The sequence below is a fragment of the Myodes glareolus genome, chromosome 16 (assembly GCF_982192425.1).
Source record: "Myodes glareolus chromosome 16, mMyoGla1.1, whole genome shotgun sequence".
Taxonomy (NCBI): domain Eukaryota; kingdom Metazoa; phylum Chordata; class Mammalia; order Rodentia; family Cricetidae; genus Myodes; species Myodes glareolus.
The window spans coordinates 15,721,251-15,746,896 of NC_142041.1; the positions used below are offsets into that span (position 1 = coordinate 15,721,251).

General features: G+C 42.0%; 1 protein-coding gene across 4 annotated transcripts in view; it reads left to right on the plus strand.

Moving 5' to 3' along the window:
• Positions 1 to 25,646, plus strand: part of Pcmtd1 (protein-L-isoaspartate (D-aspartate) O-methyltransferase domain containing 1) — a 71,716-nt gene that overhangs the window by 15,314 nt on the left and 30,756 nt on the right. For 2 of the 4 annotated variants that reach the window (XM_087897095.1, XM_087897097.1), the window contains exons 2-3: positions 18,557 to 18,670; positions 18,897 to 19,319. In XM_087897095.1, the coding sequence (XP_087753221.1) occupies positions 19,013 to 19,319 (307 nt within the window). In that variant the 5' untranslated portion in view covers positions 18,557 to 18,670; positions 18,897 to 19,012. Of the gene's footprint in view, positions 1 to 3,001; positions 3,267 to 18,556; positions 18,671 to 18,896; positions 19,320 to 25,646 lie in introns of those variants that run through there. The other 2 variants (XM_087897096.1, XM_087897098.1) reach the window with 2 other exon arrangements.

Here is a 25,646-nt window from a genome sequence, read left to right on the forward strand (position 1 = left end):
GCACCACCCACAGTGGCCTGGGCTCGCCCCCATCAATCACCAGGTGACTTTGTATCATCTTGACAAAGAAGTAACCAGCTTATGTGTGGACACAGCTGAGTTTGCTAAGTGGGGATGGCTATTGTTATTAATACAATGCTTTTCTTTTTTCTGTTTTTTCAGGAGAAGTCTATGAAATGTAAATTGTTTCCTAAATTTGGCCATCTAGCAAGTTGTGGAATCAGCTCTAAGTTAGATACACATTACATAATTACTATTGTTATTTAAATGTTTGTTTTTATTTATGTAGAATTGAGTGCTTTCTGTTAGAGCATAACTCATAATGTATAGAAAACACAATAGGAAGTTATAATCTGATACACTTATTCATTTAATACAGCAGTTCTCAACCCTTGGGAGTCAAATGATCCTGTTACAGGGGTTGACTAAGATAATCAGAAAACAGATTATTGTGATTCATAATGAAAGACCCCCGTGTGGGGAGACTCTCACTCAAGTCTCGGGATAATGCGACACCCCCCCCCCCCCCCCCAGTAACTCACGAGAGACCGCCCTTGCTGCAATCACACGAGGTTTATTTGGCAGGACAGGAACTAGTGCACTGGGGCCGAGATTCATAACCCACCCAGGGGAGGAGTTCTACCTGAGTAACTGGGAGAAGGGTTTTTAAGGGAAGAAACCACAACCCAGTAATCCAAAGTGGGTAGGGAGGGCGTCATTGAAAATTCCGAAAATACCAGTGATAATCACAAGGGGGTAACTCCCTGTTTCTCAAGATTATTCTCAAGATTATAATCAGCTTGTTCCTGAAACAGTATTCCAAAAAATACTAGTGATAATCACAAGGGGCTAACTCCCTTTTTCTCAAGATTATTCTCAAGATTATAATCTAACTTTATCTTCAGCTGGTTCCTGAAACAGAGACACTGAATCTAGATTTTTGGCTCTATCCAGAGGGGTCTGGATTCATCCAGGTCTTTCAATAACAATAGCAAAATTACAGTTATGAAGTAGCAACAGAAATATTTCATGGTTGGGGTCATCACCACACGAGGACCTGTATTAAAGAGTGGTGGCATTAGGAAGGTTGAGAACCACTGGTCAAACAGGACTAGCAAATTATTAAGGTTGCATTCCTATCGACATAAATCTTACCAAATTCTTACCAGACTTTTACATTTGCTAAGTGTTGTAACTCTATCATAACCTGTGTAGGTTCAGTTGAGATACCATTTTTTTGGAGCTTGATAATTCAGAAACTTTTTGTACAATAATTTTAACAGAATTTAAAAAGCAGTAGGAAAAGTGGTTTCCTGTTCAGGTTTTGCAATAACACACACACACACACACACAAACACACACACACACACACACACACACACACACACACACACACACACAGAGTTTTAAGAAATTAAAAGAGTAGGTAGGGCTTGTCTCCTTACATTCCTATTGTCTACCGTTTGACTCGGCCTTCTTACGCTATGATGCCTTCTAATGACTCGCAAAGATTGGATTTTTTATTTTCTACCTAAAAACCTCTTCCTAACTGTCGTCTCGGAGAAGGCAACTGCTAGTTAGCTCAGTTTGGTTCTGACCTTTGAGGACTCTTGGAATTGAGCTCAGCTTTGGGTGTGTGCTCTCTGAGTCTTTACCGGGCATTGTTCTTGAAGCATAAATAGGAAGTCAGTTTTGTTAGGTTAAAAAAAAAAAAGTGAACTTTTTCTTTGCAGAACGGCTCAACTATCCAAATAGGCAAAGTTTAATATCTTATTTATTTATTCAAAAATTTTCTTTTTTAAAATTATATTCTTTTAGAAACTGTTTTAAATCACTTTCATTGATGGCACGTTCAGAATTTTAAGGTGCACCATGAAGAGTAATTTTGTCCACAGCGTATTGTTGATGTGAAGACCAGTCAAATTCATACAAAATAGTTTTGGGTTTTTTGGTTTTTGTTTTTTTTTTTTTTTTGACCAAAAAGGGTTTCTCTTTAGCTTTGGAACATATCCTGGACTAGCTCTTGTAGACCAGGCTGGCCTTAAACTCACAGAGATCCGCCTGCCTCTGCCTCCCGAGTGCTGAGATTAAAGGCGTGCACCACCACTACCCGGAACAAAATAGTTTTTTTTTTTTTTTAACATGGATACTAATTTTCTAGAACAAGGACCTGAAATCATCTGAAGTTCTTTCCTTAAAGAGTTTGTTTCTACTGAATGCGCTGTACCGGTCTTGTAGAAGATCTAAGTGCCGGTGCTGAAAGCTTTGGCAGCATTGGGTGGTGTGCTGTCACATGCCCTCAGTGATCACAGCCCCTGGAGCTAGAGGCAGAAAGACGTGTTAGTCTCGAGGTCAGCCTGGTCTGCATACTGAGTTCTAGGACAGCCAGGGCTACATGAGACCCTGCCTCAAAAATAAACAAGCTCACAAATAAACAAACACAAATAAATAGCTTTGAGAAACATTTTGATTGTTTGGTGAGGGTTTTCTAAATGAATATGATTTCAGCAGAGGCATTAAACTACTGATGACAGATTGATCCTGTTAGATGACCCTAATTAGCAGTTAGCTTTAAGGCCTGAAGCATTATTACTGTCTGATACCATGTTGAGCTCCTAACCATCTGTAATTCCAGGAAAATCCAATGTTCTTCCAGCCTCTAGGTACCTGTATTACTCATGTGTCCTGAGTACATACATCATTTGTGTTTATCATTGAATATCAAGTTAATTTGATGTTTTTTGTAAGCCAGTTGTGAAATAGCCTAGTCTTTGCTTTCCTTCTTAACTCTTTATAATTTGCCTATCTTAGGAAGAAAATAGTTTTCTCTGATGCAGTTGTCACCAAACTCAAAGCCGCCTTGATCCTCGATGCCAGGGACAGTAGCTCTCTGGGTGTTAGAGTGTTCTGTTTATCTCTTCAAACGTTGTGTTCTCTTGGGTTACATTCTCTTGGATTACATTGCACTGGGGCCTGCTGAACTTTGTTTCCTTTTTTGCAGAAAAGGAGCAGCTAGGAGCAGTCATTGGCTCCTCCTTCCAGGGTTCTCAGGGAGGAAAGTGGGTCAGCATTCATTCTCTTCCCCTGCCCTGCTGCATCTACTCTCCACCTCCTGGACTTGTCAGCACTAACCCTCCAGGTCATCCCCAAGCCGTCCCAGACGCCCTCATGCTGTGTGGACCCTCAGCTGTTCTCCTGTAGTTCAGGTGCATTCAGTCCACGAGTCTAAATTGGGAAGACTAGCAAGTCTTCCCTAATCCCTTCAGGTGAGAATGTGTGAACAGCAGCTTTGATTCCCACCCTCCCAAAACTGGAGAGAAAACCAGCATTGCTGTGGCTTGTAAATGGTGATGTTCTCATCAGACTCAACTGCTAGGTGCTTCAGCTGTTGAGTCCTTCGTTCTGTCACTCCTTTCCTTTTCTTTGCTTTTTTTTTATTATTTAATTGGATTTAAAACCTTCTAAAAGTTTTTCTTCTCTGTGGATGAGGAAAAAAAGGCATGGATAATGCAAGTTGTGACCAAAGTAATAGAAATACCAAGGTTGGGCAGAGGAGACCCAACTGTGATAACTGGGAAATTAGAGCCAGGAGAGTCCTGGGAAATAGTGCCCCACTCACAGGTACAGAAATGACACCATAGGGACTCGGGGAGTTATCAGTGTCCTCAGACAAGTGTCTCTTTTAAGGTATATTTGACATGTTTTCTTTTGAGATGATTAGTATAGAATTAACAAATAATCCTTTTATAGTACTGACTTATAGTGCTATTTAATACTGTTCAAGTTAGAGGATTATTATTGAAACATCAAAATAGTCTTTTTAATACAGACAGAACGAGCTTTGGTGTAATCAGTTCATGGTCTGGTTCTCTAGCAGTTGGATTTTATGTCCTGCTATGTATGCATGTGATGGAGCGTGATGCCTTTGGACTTTGGAAGAATGAAATGACTTTGGTATGAAAAAATGTTTTATTAAGTGAAAATACTAGATGATATTGTTAGTGAGCTGATCTTGGCTTCTCTCTTAATAAGATAACTTAAAAATGAACTTGGAAGCTTGGGGACCATTTTACTAGTGTTTGAGGTAAAACAGCAGTACAGATGAGCTGCAGATCTGTGGAAAGGAAGGAGGTGGAAAAAGAGAGAAAGTCATGACTTTTGAGTTAGGATCCAAGACAGCAGGGGTGGCATGTTCTAGTGCTTAGCACGAGGTGGGAGAGTGAGTAAGACAACCGAGAGCGTCAGGAAAAACATGCTCTGGCTTTTAGAAAAAAGCGTAGAAAGAAAGAGAAGGAAAAATTACGTTTTCTGGATTCAGAATTCAAAATGTGGGCAAATTTATCAGTGACTATGGCATCAGAGGGGCTTTTCGGAAGCCCCTGGTCATTTCATTATGAGGCTAGTTACCCCCACCCCATTTTTTCATCTCCTTAGCATATCTTCAGATGAGCCGACTGTCCTGGGGGCAGGTAGACTCCTGGCTAGGTGATTAACAGGTTCAGTCAAGATTAAATTTTGTTTTGTTTTGTTTTGTTTTTAGAACTCAGTCTATAGACCAGGCTGGTCTGCCTACCAACCTCTGCCTTGAGTGCTGGGATTAAAGGAAGGAGTACACCAGCTCCCACAGTTTGAGATTAAATCTTTTTTTCTTTCCTTTTTTTTTTTGTTTTTGTTTTTGTTTTTGTTTTCCTAGACAGGGTTTCTCTTTAGCTTTTGCTGTCTTGAAACTCACTTTGTAGACTAGACTGTTCTCACGCTTGCCTCTGCCTCCGGAGTGCTGGGATTAAAGGCCTTTTCCACAATGCTTGCTTTACTGGATTAATTCTTAAGGGAGGACACAATACTATATAATGCTCAAAGCCTATGATGGGGGTAACATCATCAGTGACTTCCGGGATTGCCAATCCCTGTCCAGCTCTGGCGGTACGGGCAGTGCTGTCAGTGCTGTGTTTAAACAGCAGATAGTGTGCCCAGCCAGACTGTGCAACAGGAAGAGTGTCTGGCCCTGAAAGCCTTTCAGCCTGAGTTTGGTCCCTGGATTCCATAGGTTGATGGAGAGAACCTGCTCTCAAAGTTGTCCTCCGATCTCCCAAACATGTCCCGTGTCACACTGGCATCCACATATGTAATAACAACAACAGTAAAGTAAAGCATGTAGGTGCCTAGGAAGTCAACAGAAGTGGCTTTGGAGCACTGCTGTTCGCCTCTCTGTAGAAATGCTGGTAGAGCCAGGTCAGTCAATATTATACAAGTGTTTACATTCACTGTTTCAGGAACTGTAATGATACACATTAATAGTGTAAAAAGAACATTACTGAAGTTCTAGTGTTACTCGTGTGATCTCTGTTTTGTTTTGCACTAGATTCTTGTTAAAGATGCATTTATTCCTAAAGAAGTTATTCTCCACATGACTTTATCATGTCCCTGTAGTTTCTTCATGTGACCTTCAACCTACCAATTTCATTTCAATGCTTCATATAAACCCTTTAGGAGCTAAAGACGTAGCCTGGAGCTCTCTGGCTTCTTCATGTTTGTATCTTTTGATTCACACACTAGAGGGAACTTGAGTTTACCTGTTTTATAGGTATTTCTTCAACACCGATAATGAACATGCTTCTGCTTTTGCTCTGGCTGTTATTTTTGGATGGTATTTCCCGTCTGTGGTCGTTGATGAAGTTTCAGTTTCCAATAGAGCTTCTCGCCTCTGCTCTCCTCCTACCCTTGTGCTGAGAAGACTGTCACATTAAATCAGGTGCTGGCTTTCCTCAGTTTCCCTACATGAGCAGTGCCACTGCTGCCCCCTCCTACAAGGAACACAGCAAAATTGTTGAACTTGTCTTTGACCGTTCTGTTTTTTCTTAACTGTTTTTTTTATTAAATATTTTTATTTGTAATCAACAAGCAGTAGTTCTGTATGTCTATGGGTTGTTCTGCTTTGAATGTGAAATGTCCCCAACAGGTTCCTGTTCTTAGACATTGGGTCCACAGCTGGTGATTCTGTTTAGAGGCTTTGGAACCTCCAGGAAGTAGGGCCTACGTGGAGGGAGTGGGTTGTTGGGAATGAAGTACATTTTAGAGGTGATAGCTTGATTGCTTGTCTTCCTCTAGCTCCTGCGTCTTGTCAGCCCAGTGTAGCGGCCTCCTCTTGCTGCTCCGGCACCATGGTTGGCCGCGATGGCCTGCACTTCCTTAGACTGTGTAGTTGTTTAGTCACAGCTCTAAGAAAAGATATTAATAACAGTTATAATATGCTATTTTTTATTTAAAGCCAGGCTATTTAATAGATCTGTCACTTCATATACTTAGTACAGAATGTATGTTCACTATATTATGATTCTCTCTCTCTCTCTCTCTCTCTCTCTCGTGTGTGTGTCTGTGTGTGTGTGTCTGTGTGTATGTAGACAAAGGATAATTTTCAGGAGTCAGTCGTCCCCCCATCTTGGGGCAGAGTCTTGTTTTTACGTACTGGGTTCTATGGACTGACTGGCCAGTGAGGGTATGGGCAGTTCTCCGATGCCTGTCTCCTATCGTTGTAGGAGCACTGGGTACAGATGTGCATCAGCACTTCTGACTTCTTTTCCATGGATTCTGGAGACTGAACTCAAGTTTTTAGGCTTCCACAGCAAGTTTTTTGTTTTTTGGGTTTTTTTTTAATTGTTTTTTTTTTTTTTTTACTTGCTGAGCCATCTTACTGACCTACATTGTTTTTAATAGTACATATCATTTTATGCAATGGCATTACCATTATGTCAAATTCTTTGGTCAACATTTTCCCTTTTCCCACGGACTTCCTTCTTAGCTCTAGTAATAATCATTTAGCTTATTGCTGGAACATCATATTTGTAAATTCCATGTAGTGTAAGACCTTGCAGCATTTCTTTTCCTGTGTCTGACTTACTTAGATTGCACAATGTCCTCCATGCTTACATGTGTGTGAACAGTATTTTGTTTTGAGACAAGATCTCATGTAGCCTAGGCTACCCTCAGATTTACAATGTAATTGTGCTATGAACTTCTAATCACCCTGCCCCTGCCTGCCAACTGGTGGCATTGCAGGTATGTACCGCTACACTCAGGTGGACACATTTGTGTATCACTTACCTAAGGACACACATACCCCGTAGACCCTTTGAATACTGTAGTAGTGACTGAGAGTGCAGATACCTACTCGGTTATTGATTGCAGTTCTTTTGAATGTATATCTGTAAGGGGGATCACAGGACCATTTGGTAATTCTGTTTTCTAAGGAGCCACTACAGTTTTTCTGAAATGACTGTATTATCGTTCCTACCAGCAGTGAGTGCTAGGGCTCCTATTTCCCCATACTCTCATCAGCACTTTTTATCTCTTTGAAAAAATAATAGTCATTCTTACAAAGGTGAGGTGATATCTTCCTATATGTGTTTGTATATGTTCCTGTGCGTGTGTGTGCGTGTGTATGTGTGTTCTGGGTGTGTTTTGAATAGGGTCTGGCCAAGTAGCCCAGGCTGACCTTAAACTTGTGTTCCTTTCACGTCAGCCTCCCTAGTGTTGAGATTACAGGTCTACATGGCCTTGCAGTAGTTTTGAGTTTTTCTGGGGAGTCATAGTGAACATGTACCTCTTGGACATATTTGTGTGTTCTTCTAAGAAGGCTCAGTTTGGCTCCTGTTTCCTGGCTGGGTTCTTTCTTGCTCCTGAGTTGCATTCCTGGCTGTTAGTCTCTTCTCAGATGGATGGTTTGAAATATTCTCTTTTAGTGTGTCATTTGTCTTTTCATTATCATTTCCTTTGCTCTGTAAAACTTTTCAGTGAACTCTTACTGTGTAGCTCTTGGTGGCAGGGAATATTAGCTATGTAGACCAGGTTAGATCAAACTTATAGTAACCCTCCTGCCTCTGTGCCCTGAATGCTGGGACTGTAGTTGGAGCCCCTATGTTCTATTCCTCCATTTTCTTCTGGTAATTTTACGGTTTGTCAGTCTCATGTTTAAATCTTTGATTTTACATACATTTATGTATGTCCTCGTGTGAGTATTCCATGTATATGTTGGTTCCTCAGAGGCCATATGAGCATGTTAGATCCCTTGGAGCTAGAGTAACAAGCAGTTGGAAGCCTTGTGGGTGCTTGAACGGAACTCAGCAAACTCTTAATTATGGAACCATCTCTGTAGCCCCTTATGGTTAAACTTTTAATCCACTTGGAAGAGACCTTTGAATGTAGTGTAAAATAAGGACTTGATTTAAATTTTTGTGTGGATACCCACTTTTCACAACACAGTTTACTGAAGAGATTGTACTTCAGTGTGGTGGCGTTGACACGTTCATTAAAAAATAGTGCATGTTTATTTCTTGGGCCCCTATGTTCCTCTGCTTGTTCTATGTCAGTGCCTTTCGATTTTGCCTACTGAAGCTACTGGAGTATGTTTCGAAATCAGGTCATGTGGTGCCTTCTGGACTGCTCTTTCTGCTTAGCATTGCTTTCTTTGGCTATTTGCCATCTTGTGGTTCCATTTGCGCTTTAGGATTGCTCTTGTTTTGTGTGTGTGAGAATGGCTTGGGATTTGGTAGAAGTTGCACTGAAGCTGGACATTCCACCCATATAATCTACGATCAGAACTCCATTCCTTTATTTTATGGTACAGTTTCTCTGAGTTTGTAGACTTTCCTTCTTGCTACTGAACATCTGCCTGAGACCCTTTTCTGCACCTGGGTAGAAACTGTGTTGGGGGGGGGAGCTCTTCAGGTGCTAATTATGCATTCTTGTATTCCTGGGCTTTTGACAGAAATGCGTGGTGGTTGCAGGTGGGTGCTCTCTTGTGCAGTCCTTGTGTTGTGAGATTCTCGTGTCTACATACATGACAGCTCCTGCACAGGCCTAGAATGTTTGCATTCCTTACATCCTAGCAGCTGTAGTAGTCAAGGCCTGGGGTCCTCTGAAGGCCTCTGTCCTTCAGACCTCAGCTCTGCATCCTGTTCCTCTTCTTCTTACCATAGCCCCTTCTGAACTCTTCAGCTCGCTCTTAGGCTGTCAGGTACGGCCTGCTCCTTGCTTCACTGCACCGCTCGCTGCTCTGCTGTCTGAGATGCCGCTTTCTTTATACCAGCCCACACAGCTAAGAAAGTAGGTAAGAGGTGGCCCCTGAAGAGAAATCATTTATAGGGCCTCATGTTGCAACAGGAGGAAAGGCTCAGGAGGGTGGCCCCCAGCCAACTCTTTTAGGTCAGCCTGAGTGGCTGGCTTGTTTCTGCAGCCAGAGGAAGGATATTTGCACTAATTACAGCAGATCTCACATGCAAATGAAGTTTTGTGTTCCTATCTTCAATAACAGTGATAGTAATCCTTTGGACAGCTCACCAGGGGAAGTGCTTCCCATCAGGCCTATGTGGGAATGGTTGTAGGATCATCTAGGACTCACCAATGCTTGTGGTAGTGAAAAGTTTGGTATAAACTATTTGAAATGGTGCAGGCTGAGGAGCTGTAGCAGTATGTTTTATGCTATGATGGTTTGAATGAGAATGACCCCCATAGGCTTGCATGTCAGAATGCTTGGTTCTGAGTAAACAGAATTATTTGGGAAGGGTTAGGAGGTGTGGCCTTCTTGGAGATGTGTCACTGGGAATGGGCTTTAAGTTTTCCAAAGCCCATGCTAGGCTCAGTCTGTCCTTGTCTCTGCCTCTGTCTCTCTTTCAGATGTGCTTCCAGATGGTATGCAGCAAGGAGCCACTTGTTGGTTCCTGGCTGCTCAGCCCCAAAATAATCACACAGAAACCATATTATTTAAAACACTGCTTGGCTCATTAAAACACTGCTTGGCTTCTTATTGGCTAACTCTTACATGTTAATTTAACTTATTTCTATTAATCTGTGTATCGCCATGAGACTGTGGCTTACTGGGAAAAGTTCCGGCATCTGTCTCCTGTGGGGCTGCATGGCTTCTCTCTGACTCAGTCTCCTTTCTCCCAGCATTCAGCTTAGTTTTCCCCGCCTACCTAAGTTCTGCCCTATCAACAGGTCAAGGCAGTTTCTTTATTAATGAATGGTATTCACAGCATACAGAGGGGAACCCCACATCATTAGTATATCTGTACCATGAACTACCTTTCTGAAACTAAGCTAGCCCCCTATTAAATGCTTTATTTTATAAATTGCCTTGGTCGTGGTGTCTCCTTACAGCAATAGAACAGTAACTAAGACATACACAACATGTTCAGAGCAGCTGGTGTTGGCATAAAGTCTGGCAGACTAACAGTCCGTTTGCTCAGGCAGCCAGGGCAGTTCTAATAGCTACTAATTAGGGAGTCAGATTGTCCCATGCCCCAGAGTCTCTGCTTCTTTACAGAAAAAATGAATACCACAAGATCCCTTTTGTTGTCATTAGTGGGTGCTTCATGCCAGGGGCCTTTGTCCAGGGTTAACATTTGGTATCTAGGCCAGGCTGCCATGAGCTGGACAGTCCCTAGTCTTTCTTTTATGAACTGCACCAGCCTGTTTAAAATGCAAAGGTGAGCAACAAGACCAAGATTAACAGAGGTCCTAAGAGGGAGGAAATTCAGATAGTTAGTCAGGGGGAAGAATTAAACCAAGACTCAAACCAGCTTTGATTTGTTCCTCGTTCTCTTTTTTATTTAGCCAGTCCTTCATAGACTTTGGCCATTGAGTCTTTAACGACTTCTGAATGGTCCACATAGAAAAGCAAGGTCTAAACACGTTGGTTTTGTAGGACTACTTCAGCTAGTGAGGTTAAGAAGTCCTGTAAAAAAATAAAAATACACTGTGAAACATTAAAAAAAAAAAGAAGTCCTGTAAATGGGAAGTGGCATTTTTCATTCTCTCTATGTTTAGGTCTATGGTTGCACTCAAATCAGAGTATTGTCTTCTTTAGGTGACCAAAGCAGCTGTCTCTGTCCCTATTCCAGCCTAGTTAATGCCTCACAATATACTCAAGGTCAGGGAGGTGATGTGTTCCTTCTTAACAAGCCTGGAAGGTGGTTGTCCTAACTTGGTGAGCATCTCAGTGTCTGTGCCTGGGGACTGATCTTACAAACACACAGAAACCTTTAGTGCAATCAAGACTCCCTAGATGTGTACAAGGGATGAGTCCTGTGAAGCAAGCCCACAAAGTATCATTTTGAGGAATTAAGTAATCTTGGGTATTAGGCATGTTTAAAGTCTGATTGCAAAGTACCTGCTGTTTTTTCTGGTACGCACCCCAGGCAGACCCCTTTCCAGTAACATATTGAAGAGTTAGTTGGGCCTTAGACTGCCAACGACATAGACTGGGTTCAGCGGTGTTAGTATAAGTTCCTGACACTGTGGCCCCCTCATAGTATGGATGGACTGTGTCATAACAACGCCAGCAAACAGTGGTCAATTTGGACCTGGAAGCGTTCAATAGGAGAAAGCTTGGTCTAGGAGAGTGAGGGGGCTGAATTTCTTTGGGTAGTCTGGGGTAAGGTAAGGGCCTGCAACTGGGTTGGTTAGCAGAGTTGCAATGGGAGGGGCCATAGTGGGAGGATGTACAATAGAAGGGATTGTGACTGGAGGAGGTTTAGTAACTGTGTCAGCACTCAGTTGGACCCCACTGCTGGACGTTTTGAGGTGACCACCTGCAACCAGATACCCCAGAGCTTTCCCATATCTCTATGAGTGAGCTGGCTGCTTTTGTCATAAAGCTTAGTGCCCCAAATTAATCCCTCTTGCCAGTGTTTGGTAAGAGTCATTTTGATCAGGTTACAATGACCATGGGTTCCTTGAGGGTATAAGGGTGAGAAAACTTTTTTTTTTTGACAGGGTTTCTCTGTAGCTTTGGGGCAAAGAAATTCTTTTTATTGAAATTAGGTCATCTGATCTTGCAGTTGGCCATTAGATGTGTCCGGTGGACACACGGTCCCAGGACTTACAGTAAAAATCCTTGGTCCCTTCGCAATTTGTTTGCTGTTGGGTCCTCTCTTTGTGACCAGGATATACATAGAAGTAAAATCTTTGAAGAATTGCATTTACATGGTTGCTTGGATTCATGGCTAATAAGGGGAACGTGTGACAAACAGGTCATAGAGTATACCCAGGTCAGAATACAAATCTGGGAACCAGGACCAAAGGGGAGCAACTCTGGGACTTGAGCTCAAAGCCCTCCCAGTGACCAGGTCATAAACTTGCCAGTTCTGATTCACTGAACGGGAAGGGTTTGAGGGGGATGCCGCACTGACCGACAGAAGCAGGGTGATTGTTAACAGGGTCCGAGAAAGCAGAGTCACTTGCGGTCTTATCCGGGGCCCTTGATGCCTCCCATCCTTCACCCTGATATCCTCATTGAGAGTGTAGAGATCAGCAAGTCGAGCATGGGTGTAGTGGGTTCACCTGGCGTCTCAGTCAGCCTTGATGGTGGTGGGCGAGGTCAGTAGAATAACATAGGGTCCCTCTTACCGAGCTTCTAGAAACTTTGGGTTGTCCTCTTGACATAGACCCAGTCTCTTGGGCGGAACCAATGAGGTTTAGAGGGTGCGGGGACACCAGAGCCTTAAAGTGCTCTAAGCTTAGGCCAGATTTGCTTGTGAACCAAGGCATCCGAAAGATTCTGGTCATTCAGTTCAGCCAGGATTTCTTCCTGTAAAGATGGGATGATAGTAAGTGAGGGTTCCCATACAGGATGTCAAAGGGGTTAGTCCCATTTGGTATGGGGGATTTCTCACTCAGAATAGGGCAAAGGGAAGGAGCCCCACACCCAGTCTGCGCCAGCCTCTGAGATTGATCTTTCTGTCTGTCTGTCTGTCTATCTATCTATCTTTATCTATCTGTCATCTATTCTGAGCTCTGGGCTTGGTATGCACGATGTAATTTTCAGTCAATTCCCAGAAAGGTGGGTAAGCACTGATGTACCTGGGACACGAAAGCTGGATCATTGTCTTGTCTGACCTTATTCTAGTAGGGAATCCATAACTGAACAGAACTTCCTCTATCAGTTTCTTGGCCACCACCTGTGCCATTTTGTGCTTAGTTGATAAGACCTTGATCTATTCTAAAAAAGTGTCAATAAAGACGAGATACTTATAGCCATCCTTGCCAGGTTTGCTCTCAGTAAGTCTGTTCCCTAATAGGCTCCAGGTTTCTTGCCCCGAGGACGGTTCCAGGAATTGTGGATGGTGTTGGTGAGCTGGCAGGCCTTGCATTACTCAGCCTTCAGTGGGGGGCTGTTTAAAGACTTGAGTGCATGACGGGTGGTTGTGATGAGATTTTGCTCCAGGATCAACTTGTCAGCGTCCTTGATCAGCTGATGAGCCACTGCCACTATTATGGGGAGGCAGGGTGACCAGCGACCAGCCAGCTGATAGGGGTTCCAATTTCTTTGACATGTAAGCCCCAGGCCACTGCCAGGGGCCTAAGGTCTGAGTCAGAGCTTCTTTAGCTCCTCCTGTGCTTTCATCTGTGTGTTGTGGGATGATTTCTACACATCTGGCAGGCCCAGTGCCAGGGCTGAGAGCAGGCTCTGTTTCAGTTTCTTAAAAGCAAACTGGTGATCCTTAGTCCAAGTAAAATCTCATTATTCCTGGTACAGTGGTTTAGCCAGTTCGGCAAAGCCTGGGATCCATAGACAACAGAAGCTTGTGAAGCGCAAATATTCTCTCACCTGTCTAGGGAACCACTCTTCAATAAGAGCAGGAATATTGGTGGGTTCTTCTGTGGGGCCTGGAACCAATTTTTCCTCCTCCAACTGGATTCTTTCCTTCTCTTCAGTTGTGAAGAGGAACTGGAGGAGGTTTTGACAGTCATACCAAGTGGGCTGGTGGGTAAATAGAACAGTACTGAGAAGGTTACTGAGGTCTCGGGAGTTTTTAGAAAAGGGCTAGTTTTGTGCTTGCCGGTTATAAAGATCACTGGTGGCATGTGGAGAATAGAGCCGGGAGACCCAGCTGGTTGGAGGGACAGGGCCGCCGACTGTGCCTGTTCAAAGTCAGGGGTGTTGGACCCGTGACTGTGGGTGCCTAGGGCTGGGCTGGTGCCCTGAGTCCCAGGCAGAGGAGCAGCTGGTTGTGGGGCAAATGGGCCAGATGGTCCTGTGGGTGAATATGGTGGGGTGAAGTGTCTTCTTCTGAATGACCACCCTGGAAGACCTTGGTTTCAGTGCCAGAGGGGTCTTTGGTCTTTTCTCGGCAGAGATAACAAGAATCTTGACCAGTCAGATAGAAGGGCCTTAACCCAGGGGAGAGAGATTCCTCCAAACAACTAACTAGAAGAAAACTAATTGGTCAGGGTAACCAATTCAGGGACAACAGATAGCGATTCCAACCACCCTGATGATGTTGAGATCAAAGGTTCCCTCGGAGCGCGGGGGTGGAGGGCATCCTACATTGAGGGTTGGCTATTCAGAGCTGCAAATTTTGACAAATTTCTTTTGGTTTTAATATTAACAGATTTATTGTGGTACAAGTGACCACGTCCTTTCAGTGAGTCAGGCAGGTCTAGGGGAGAAGAGGAGGACTGTCCCATTGTGTCCCTCACATTCAGATACATATTACAGAGAATAGAAACAAAAAGAGAAGACCCCAGAGAACAGACAAGGTTTTTGACATTATGCAAAACAGAGTTTCTTTCTCAAGGTCTTCTTGTGGGCTCAGCTCTCTCGCTGTGGACATGCCCAAAGTCTGTCAGTTTCTGAGGCATTTTGTCATCCTCAAGCAAAATTTGGAACACTTGCCAGAAAATTATGAGACTCATCCAGGATTTGAGGCACTCCACCCTCAAGTACAAACGTAGGGCTCCTCCACCCACAAGGTGCAGAACGTCTCCTGGACCTTTGCAATCAACAGCTTCCTAGTGCATCTACTCTAGCCATAATTTGACTGCTCACAGACCGACCTAGGCACATCTTTAAAAAGGAAGCGAATAGATAGACAGCAGGTAAATTCACAGTGCACAGAGTTCAAGAAAATTTAAGTCGAATTCCTTGCTTAACCATTTCCTCATTCAGGTGATTCCCTTCATCCCCAGCTCTTAGGATGCGTCTCTCAACTGGCCCATGGTTTTAGGGTGGTTGGTAATCTTCAGATACTCCAGCACCTTTAGGGAGGGTGGCTGTTTCCCTTGTGCCAGTTGATCTGGCTCCTCCTGCTTTTGCTGCGTCCAAGTGGGGACTGGAATCTTCCACTCTGGGCACTGTTGGCTTCATGGTGTACCAGACTGCTTCACCCTTCTGAGTGCCTAAGTCAGCAAGTAGGCTGGTTTATTGGCAGAGCAGACAGACAGACAAAGAAGATCTCTTACTGGTTAGCTGTGAGCCCTGTGATTTAAGGGTCCAGGAGTTTGCTGGGGATCCCGAATGAGCCCCCAGATGTTATGCCTGTGTCATGAAACTCCCTTGAAGACGGCCATTCAGAATTTGAATCCAATACAAACACAACAGGGACTTTATTGAAGCAGGTCTGGACCTGGACCACATCTCAGCAACCAGCACAGTGGGAATAAGAGCAGGGTTAATAAAGGGAAAGAACTGCAAGCAGGATGAGATATCTAAAAGGACAGCTGGAACAGTCAGGTTGCTTACGAAAGCTGAATGGTCTATGCCCAAGGTAAGGCTCCGGGCCTCCATACAGGCACAGTTTTTGGTTTTTCTAGGATCTGAGCTGTATAGAGTGAAAGGCGACTCTCTAGTCACTGGCTTTCTATAAGGTGCTGTTTAACAAAATGGAGTTAGTCTAATTTTATTCTTACAACTCAGTGTTGCCTATAGTAGATTTTTCAAATTAGAAGTGCCTCTCCTGGGTGTTGAGGTGGTTTGAGAGTCTTGTTAAGTTGTATGTAAAAAATTTTGATTTCTTTGCGTTTTCAGTAGGAGTTTCATAAATTTGCTGAGACCATGGAAAAGGGTTCATTGCCAAAAATGGGAAAGGAAATCACTAGTCTACAGAGAAAGATTGTTAAGGCTCTAGAAAGTGCCAGGTGTGAGTCATTTTTCACCATATGCCATTAGCGAAGCTGTTCACAGTTCTACTTTGGGTCCAGGTCTCATTTTGTGTTCTGCCAGACTCCTTTGCAGTACAACACTCTATCCTTTAATGAATGATTTTGTTCTAAAATGTGAACATAGTCATAGATGGCCTTCCTTCCTTGTTGACTTATTGTGATATTTAGTAATAAAACATGAAAGAGTTCTGCCAGTAAATAGTGGTAGTTGTTTATTTATTGATACTCGCCGCTCTAACCAAGAGGGGCTGGAGATGGCGCAACAGACCCAGCAGGTTACAGGTACTGAGTGCTCTGGCTGAGATCCTAGGGGTTTGCATTCCATGGAGGCACACAGCCATCTATAACTCCAGGCCCAGGCCCCTGCATGTACATGTACACACACGTACACACAGAGTTGTGGAATATTAGCTTAAAATGTGTTATATTTGAATGTTTATGCTGTCAAATATTTGTTTAATGATGCAAAGATGTGTTGCATTTTTTTAATTCTGAAACTGTTTTACTTTGCCTTCCTAAAACACCTGATTTGTCTTTAAAAAGAGCCATATGGCCAATAGCTGGGCAGGAGAAAGACAGTTTAGGCGGGGCTGCCAGACAGAGTGAATAAATAGGAGAAGAATGAGAAGAGGGAGGAGTGAGAAAAGGAGAGGAGGACACCAGGGGCTAGCTTTCCAGCCTCGAAGCCAGCTAGGAAGTATAAAGGAAAGAGGTGTATAGAACAGAGAAAGATCAAAGCCCAAATGCAAAAGGAAGATGGGATAATTTCACTCCCCTGATACTTCCAGTTTTGCATAGCAAGAAGGGATATGGAACAGTGCACAACCAAAAAGTCACGTACATCCCATCACTTAAAAGTTAACTCAGCTCACATCAGTTGCTGGTCATGAGTGGTCAGGGGGTTTGCAGAAGGCCGCTTGAGCTATGCAGACAGAACTATGGGTTGTAAATCAAAGTAAGTCACTGTTAATAATTAATCCTTCAGCTGCTGAGAAAGCTGCTGACAGTCTGCTCTCATTCTCTAGGCTTACAACGTTATATTTATTTCTACATTCCTATTTCTGGAACCTACATTTCTGTATTATTCTTGGGCTCTTCAGATGTACTTAGAGATTAAATAACCCTGGGAACTGGAGAGATGGCTCAGTGTTGAAGACACTTTCTATTCCTCCTAAGGACTCAAGTTTTGTACCCGTGTCAGGTGGCTCACATCTGCCTGTAACTCCAGCTGCAGGGGATCTGGCTTCCCCAGGTAGTTAGGTGTTTTAGTTAGGGTTTCTTTTGCTATGAAGAGACACAATGACAATGACAAATTTTATAAAAGAAAACATTGAAAACATTTAATTGGGACTGGCTTATAGTTCAGATGTTTACTCCATTATCAGCATGGTGGGATGCAGGCAGACATAGCTGGAGAGGTAGCTGAGAGTTCTACACCTGGATGGGCAGGATATCTGGAAGAGAGAGACGCTGGGCCTGGCTTGAGCATCTGAGACCTCAAAGCCCATTCCCAGTGGCACACTTCCTCTAACTAGGCCACACTCCCAGTAGTTCCAGTCTTTGTGAATCTGTGTGGGACATTTTCATTCAAACACTAGCATCTTTGAGTGGAAATCTGAGTTGATCTTGATAGAGAATCGTACTAAACATACTATGTAAGTTGTATACAGTCATGAGTATATTCAATTCAGAGATACTCGTGGGTCAGTTTCTGAATTGTGAATGCCAAGGAGGGAAGTGAAAATGAAAAACTGTGTTCCCAAAGAAATGATGCCAGCCAAACCTGGTAATATTGACCCCCTATTCTTGTTAAAGTAGGAAATCAATCTGGGGCTTCTGTGCCCTTAGAGTCACTAAGGAACCCTCTCACCCTACATGGTGTCCTCATTGTTCAAAAGATGTTGAAGTATTTCATTCAGCTGTCATTTATTCAAATTCATGATGAGATGAGTGGTCCTTGCCCCACCTTTATCTCCCTAATGAAAAGAGTATACTGCGTTTACAGTATCCTTTTCCACAGAGATTATTTTGTGTAGTGTTATTGCAATGAAGAGATGTCAGTCTGCTGTTAACTTCCAGAAGTCTCATTCTGGAAACCTTTATATCTTAAGCATCTAGACATTCCTTTCAAGAGGTTTTTTTTTTTTAATATTTACTTTTAAGCATTTGTGTGCATGGTGTTCCAGTGCTAAACATTAAACTTGTTAATAAAAACTAATAGTGTCAATATTTATTATAACAAAATTATCAGAGTAGTTATTATGTTTGTGCATGTGTTAAAACAGTGAATCTGGCTTTTTTTAAATTTCGGAGTCTAGGCTGGCCTTGAGCTCATGAACCTTTATCTTTTGCTTTCTTAGTGGTGTCATTACAGAAATGCATTGTCACTATGCCTGGCTCCTTTTTGTTTTTGTATTTTATGTTTAGTGTTTAGGTAATATACATATATATTATTATTGTATTAAATATTTAAAATGAATACCATGTAAAATTATTAGATCAGGAATTTTAGTCGTTAAATTAGGGTTACTCTTATTAGAAATGTGACTAAGTGATTTAGAGCCATACTTTGAATCAGAAAGGCCTGATACTGAAATGCTACCGTCTCATTCTCCAGATCATCACTATCCTATAAAGCCAGCCACCTGTCAGCTGCCTGTAAGAGCTGCCGCAGGTAGCTGTTAAGCACATGGACTCTGACTAAGTTGACTAATTGAATTTTAAATTGCATGTAAGTATGATCATTTAATCTCTGGATATGTGATCATGGTCACCATGTAGGACCAGTACTAGTTAATTTAAATTCCCAGCCCCAGTTTTCTAACTTCCATGGTTACAAGAATTAAGTGAAATAGTATATTTAGATTGTTTTAACACTATGACTGGAACAGAATATATTCATGGAAAATATCATAATACATATTAATTTAAACTTGTTTATTTTTACTCTTTTCCAGGTTTAATTTATTTTTGGAAATCAAGTCCAATATTAAAAAGAAAAAGCACACATTATTGGAAGCCATTTCTACTAATTCCGATACATTTTAACTTATGATTTGATTTGAATACTGTCATGGGAGGAGCTGTGAGTGCTGGGGAAGATAATGATGACTTAATTGATAACCTTAAAGAAGCGCAGTACATCCGCACTGAAAGAGTAGAGCAAGCCTTCAGAGCCATTGACCGTGGAGATTACTATCTGGAAGGCTACAGAGACAATGCTTACAAAGACTTAGCCTGGAAGCACGGGAACATACACTTGTCCGCACCTTGCATTTATTCTGAAGTTATGGAAGCTTTGAAACTTCAACCAGGATTATCTTTTCTTAACCTGGGAAGTGGAACCGGATATTTGAGTACAATGGTGGGCTTAATTTTAGGTAATTTTATTTTTGTAAATTTCTATTTATAAAGTGAGCTGAGTTTGCATGGCTCTTAATGACCTACAGTGTTTGTAACTGTACCTAGTATGTCTGAATGTGTCTGTTTAAAGCAATGTAGTTCTTACTTAGGTGTGGAAACACACAGCTGTAGTCTTCTCTTTCTCAGCCCTGAACCTAATGGTTGGTCAGCTCTCATACTTTTCTGTCTAGTTATAGTAGATATAGCAGTATGTCAGTATTTGAAATCAAGCAACTGAGCCTGGGTCTATAGCTCCGTTGGTTAGATACTTACGTACCTGGCATGCACAAAGCCCTGGTTTTGACCCAGTACTTCACATACTAACACAGCAGTGGAAGAATCAGAAATCAAAGTCATCCTTAGTAACTTACTGCATAGTGAGTTTGAGGCCAGCCTAAGAAACATGAGACACCTGCCACCCCAAGAAAACAGCTGGTATTTCAGAAGCTCAGGAGTACTGGGAGATGTAACGTGTTCTTTCTAGTGATACTCAAGTTTTGACCGTTTTATCAGTGTTCCACTTTAAATGGAAAGGTGATTGTGTCAGTCTTATAGACAGGAGTGTGGGAGTTACACATGTGGCCTGGTGAGTCCAAGCAAGAGACTGGGGAAATAGCAGAGAAAGCAGCTGTGGCATATTTTGGGTCTGTTGTTCCAGCCACTGGTGTAGGTATAGAGCACGGATCAAAAGGGACCAAGATTTTTGCCTCTGAAGAGCTTAGTGGACACTCAGAGTGAGTGCTAGCGCTTTACAAGGCTCTGCAATTCATTCAGTGTTCCCAAGAGTCCTTAGAAGAATATATTACTAATCTTCTTATATGGGTGAGTGAACTGAAGTACAGAGAAGTTAAATCTGAAATCACTAGTGAAGAAACTGGAAATCCAGATAACTAGTTGTGGCATGAATAATAAAAAATGGGAGACAGATACTGGGGTTCAAGTTGAAGATCAGAAAAGCAAAACAGCCAAGCCACTAGAAAAGTTGTAACCTCTGTCAAGACTGGGCCACTGCAGACTGATCCTTGAGCCTTCGTCTTCGCCAGTCTTATATTTTTCTTTAGTGCAGGGATTAAAGGCGTCAGCCACCACCACCTGAATCTCCTTCTGCATTGATCTTGTATATCCCAGATATTATGAAACCACAGAGATCCATCTGCCTCTGTCTCCCAAATCTTGGGATTAAAGGCAGTGTGTAACACCACTGCTTGGCCTCCAGTGGCTTAGTTTTACCCTCTGATTTTCAGGCAAGCTTTATTCATTAAAACATGAATAAAATATCACTATAACTAGTCAGATTTGTGGATAATATGTATAAGACATACTGAATAGAAAAGGAGCATCCGTGAAGTCACTAACCTATTCATTCACATAACCTCCATCACACTGACCGCGCTGTGTGGTAGCACTTGAGGTGTACAGCATTAAGATGCATAGCATAAACCTTTCCTCCGTGGCTGGGACTGGTGGACAAGAAAGAAAGGGAATAGTTCTCATCTACTGTGATGGGTGCAGTAGTTGTTAGAGGGCTAAGACTCATGTTACAGTTACCCTGCAGTAGTGGGTGACACACATTATCACAGGGTGGCTCTGTCCACTGTGCTCAGGGACATACAGTTTCTCACTGTCAGGCATTTGCAGGCTAAAATCTCATTTCTTAGGCAGTTGGCTTGTTCCATGCTTTCCTAGTCACTTGATTTAGTCATGGAATCTGATTTGTTTCATTAAAACATGTGTGAGCTTTTCTACAACTGAATTACTTTTTGATAATGAGTTGGTCAAAGGATGGCATCAAATCACTATTTTTTTTCCACAAAAGAGAAACTTAGACCCTTATATTGGTTTGATGTTCTTTTCTGTCCTCTGATAGGAACAGTCTATTCTGTTTAGTAGAGACTCATTGAGAAGAGGATCTCTAGGTTTTGAGACAATTGATATGTTTCCCCCATGTTCTATCGTTCTGACACCTGATGGGGAAACTGTCCGATGAGAGGCAATATGAGGTGTGTTTCATAGCAGGCTGATGAGCCCCAGCACCTGAAACAATTATGTTCTATGGCTCTATGGCCAGTTGTACTTTTAAACAGACCTCAAACTATGTTATCTTGTTTTAAAATTCATGGTCAGGGACTTGTGTGGAGGAAACAGACACTTGTGTTCCACAGTGCGTTAGATATTTTCCTCTTGGTATCCAGCAAGCTATGGACCTGTAGCTTACTACATGATCACAGCATAGTGTAGTGATCACACTACAGATCACATGGATACTGTCTCATGATGTATTTGTCATTCTGTATTATTAAAACCAAAGTATCTTTTTATTAGAACTGTACAGTTGGGGAAAACAGTAATACTAAAATGGAAGACAGAGCATGTGTGAAGCATGTGTTTGGTTCTGCCTTGCGCAGCGGCCACATTTACAGAAGCCCTCCCCTCGGTTTGTGCTTGCCATGGTTCTGTTACAAGGATCCAGGCAGAAGCTGGGAGAGCAGGGCATCTTTAGTGTGGTAATATGCAGCAAGGGAAAAGATATTGCCTCTTGGGGAATTCCTGTCTCACTTCTGAATCTGGAATATAGAACATTTTGTTTAATGAGGGAAAGTTAGAGTTTTGTGATTTTTTTTTTCAGAATCTTTTTTTACAATTAAAATATACTTGAAACAGTTATTTAAATTTAATTTTGCCCCAGATTTGGAGAGTAGATTACCTCAAATCCTAATATGTTGCATCATTTCCAGTTTCAAATTAGAATAAATTCCGTTCTGGTCACTGGATTTTTCTTAGTCCCGTGACCAATTCTCTAGTTAGCAGAAGTGACTGAGGAGATTCCCAGAACCATTCCAGTCCTGTGGATACTGACCATGGTGTTTGCTACAGCATGCACTTCTAAAGGTGAAGTAGACCATAAGCTGGCAACTCACTGCCAGCTTGTCAGAGGATTTGCTTAGTTAAGGTGTGTGCTGCCATTTTGTTTGGTTTACATCCTCTCATCACAGGATGCTGACTGATCCTAGTTCAGAATGCTTATGTTGTCTTTGCCCTCAGATGGTCACACGTTCTCTCTCTGCGTTTATGTCTGTGCGTGCTCTCTCCCAGTTCCTCTTGCTTTAATCAATTATGGTTTATGTACTAGAAAGCTTACCATTTTTCCCTTTTATTTTTATTTTATGAGTGTTTTGCCTGCATATATGTCTGTGCATCACATGTTTGCTTTTGGAGCCCAGAAGAGGGCGGTGGATCCCCTGGGACTGGTGTTAGGGAAGGTTATGAGCTGCCAGTGGGTGCTGGGAAGGAATTGGAAGAGCATCCAGTACTCTCACCCAGGCCTTCTCTCCAGCCTCAGTTGTTTACACATTTTTAGGTCGCTAACTTGAGTTTTCAAAAAAACTGTAGAGTCTGTAAACTTTGTCACGATCTAAACTTTAAGAACCTTTGTTATATTCACTTGAATCTACTCTTGGCTCCTCCCATAACCTTGGCACTCAGTTGCTCCTACAGACTGCCTTTCTGGACCTTTAATAGCAGTGGGATCACACAGTGTTCTTTTGCATCTTGTTTCTGTCACTTATCTGTAGCTTCACAATACACATGCTGGAGTCTGACTAGATAATAAATGTAACTGCATTCACAATTGACTGCTGTTTTAGCTACTGGTTTTGGTTATTTGGAGTACTGTCATGGTAATCCTGTAGCAACTGCATGCGGGTTACTTTTTTCTCCGGAGTAGATCTTAGAACTGGAATTGTTGGGCTGAAGGTAAAATTATATTTACCTTTTTAAGACATTACCAAACTTGTGTGGCCTGAGTGTTTTGATTTTTACATTCCTGCCTACATGGTAGAAGGGTTTGGTCTTCCACATCCTCACTGACACTCAGTGCTATATCTGTGTCAATGGGTGTGTATTTCCATCGCTGCTAGGTGCGGCTTAAACTTAGGGCCTTGGGTATGCTATCCATGCATTTACTCAACCACCAAGCTACACCTCCCTTCTGAGAATCTGAACCTGGGCTGGAGAGATGGCTCAGAGATTCAGAGCACTGACTGCTCTTCCAGAGGTTTTGAGTTCAATTCCCAGCCACCACATGGTGTGGCTCACGACTATAATGAGATGGTGCCCTTTTTTGGTGTGAAGGCAAACATGCAAACAGAACACTATGTATAATAAATCTTAAAAACAAAATTAAGTCTTGTTTTTTGCTCTAAACTAAATGTCTTGCTTAAATGTCTTATTTAAAAAGCAAAACAAAACCATGTTTTAGTTGGTCATGGTGGCACATGCCTATCCTCCCAGTACTCAGTATTCAAGAGACTGAATGATGCATAGGGATGTTAGAGATCAATGATTGAAGTCAGGCTGGTCTATACAGTCAAATACAGTCTCAAAGTGGGAAGGAGGTCTATTGGTAGAATGGTTGCCTACTATGCAAGAAGCCCTGGACTCCATTCTTAGCATCCTATAATCTAGACATGGTGTTGAAAGCCTAAAGTTTAACACTTGGGAGGGTGAGACAGAGAGATCAGAAATTCGAGGTCATCCTTGACTACACAACAAATTCCAAGCCTGCCCTTGATACATGAGACATTGTTGTCCCTCCTCCCCCAAGAATCTGAGCCTCTTTATCTTTTAGTGGCCATCTAAGTGAATGTAAATTGTCATCTCATTGGAGTTTCAGTTTGACACTTCCCTAATTAGTGAAGTGAGCATTTCTTCAGTACTAGTTGGTTATTTAGTTGCTTGTTTGCATAGCTTTGCAATGTCTGTGCAGAGTTTTCCCATTTGTTGCATGCTGTTATTGTTTGTATTTCTTTCTGCTTTGAGTGTAAGCATTTATTAGTATAGAATTTTATCTTCATCTTTTTATAAGGGGTTCTCTAAAGTGGTCCCAGTTCCTGGTGAGATAGAACATGTTCTGTATATGCCATGTTTCATGCTAATGGAAATTCTATTTCCTACATTAAGCATTAATTTTAGCCTTGATCCTCTACCCTGTGTTTTAAGAAAAGATTTCTGGGGGACTGGAAAGATGGCCAGGTGGTTATGAGCACTGACTGCTCTTCCAGAGGACCCAGGTTTGATTTCCAGCACCCACATGGCAACTGTGTGTAACTCCAAGATCTAACACCCTCACACAGACATACATGCAGGCAAAACATCAATGCACATAAATTAAAAATAAATAAATTATTATTTTTTAAAGTAAAGTCTAATTAGTCATTGTGAAGATCATTCCTGATAAGTGACTTGCTTTTGGTTGTTCAAAAATCCCCTGAGGATGTTGTCTCTTAGACTTATTACACTTAAGCTGCCTAAGTGACTTGCTGTCCACACTTTACTCTTCAGATACCTATGGTATCTGTGCATCTTGTTTTCCCTCCTAACACCCTTTATTGCATTATTAGCATGGTTCTTTTTTTAAGTTTAAAAGTTAGTTTTTAAAATAATGGACTTCTTTCTGGCATTTTCATACCTACTTTGTTTGGGTTGATTTTGCTCCTGCCATTTCTTTCCCCACTGCTCTGTTGCCATCAACATTCTCTTGTCAGTTTAGTATCTCATGTGTTCTACTGCCTTTTCTACTCCCCTCTTAAAACCGCCTATTTCCTGTCTCATGGGCCCCTTTTCTGGTTTTGGAGCCTATATTCTACCTAGACGCATAGGTTTAGCACTAGAAGTTAAGAGCCACGTATATAAGAGAACACAGCGTTTCTTTCTGATCCTGGGCTACCTTGCTTTACACTTTCCATCCATTTTTCTGCAGATTTTATTTTTCTGTGCAGTTGGATAATTGTCCACTGTGTATCTTGATTTTGTTATTTGTTGGTCTGTTGATGGATGTCTAGACTTGTTCGATTTGCCTGCTTTAGTGACTAGAGCATCAATGAACATGACTGTCTAAGTGTCTCTGGTAGCATATTGAGTCATCCATGCGTTTTATTGCTGCTGCCTCTAAAGGTTGGTATGCTGGTGATTTCTTAATGGTTATTACTACTGTCATTTACAGTAATAATAATAGCAAAGAGTATGCGGATCACATACCATCCAATAATTCATTTTCACAGTATTTGCTTCTAGTTTTATTACATTAAGCATTGTTACAAAGTGTGTGGAAATCTCAGTGATAGGAAAGTTTTCTAAATGGCTCACTTGAGTATCTTTAGAATTGACATCTTTCCAAGATGGATCATCTGTATAGCAAATGGTCCTTTCTTGCTTTTTGTGAATTCTATGAGGATTTCTTTGATTAAATTTAGTTATAAGCCAGATGAGTGCACTCCTTTTGGGTTTCCCCATACCCTATGAATGCA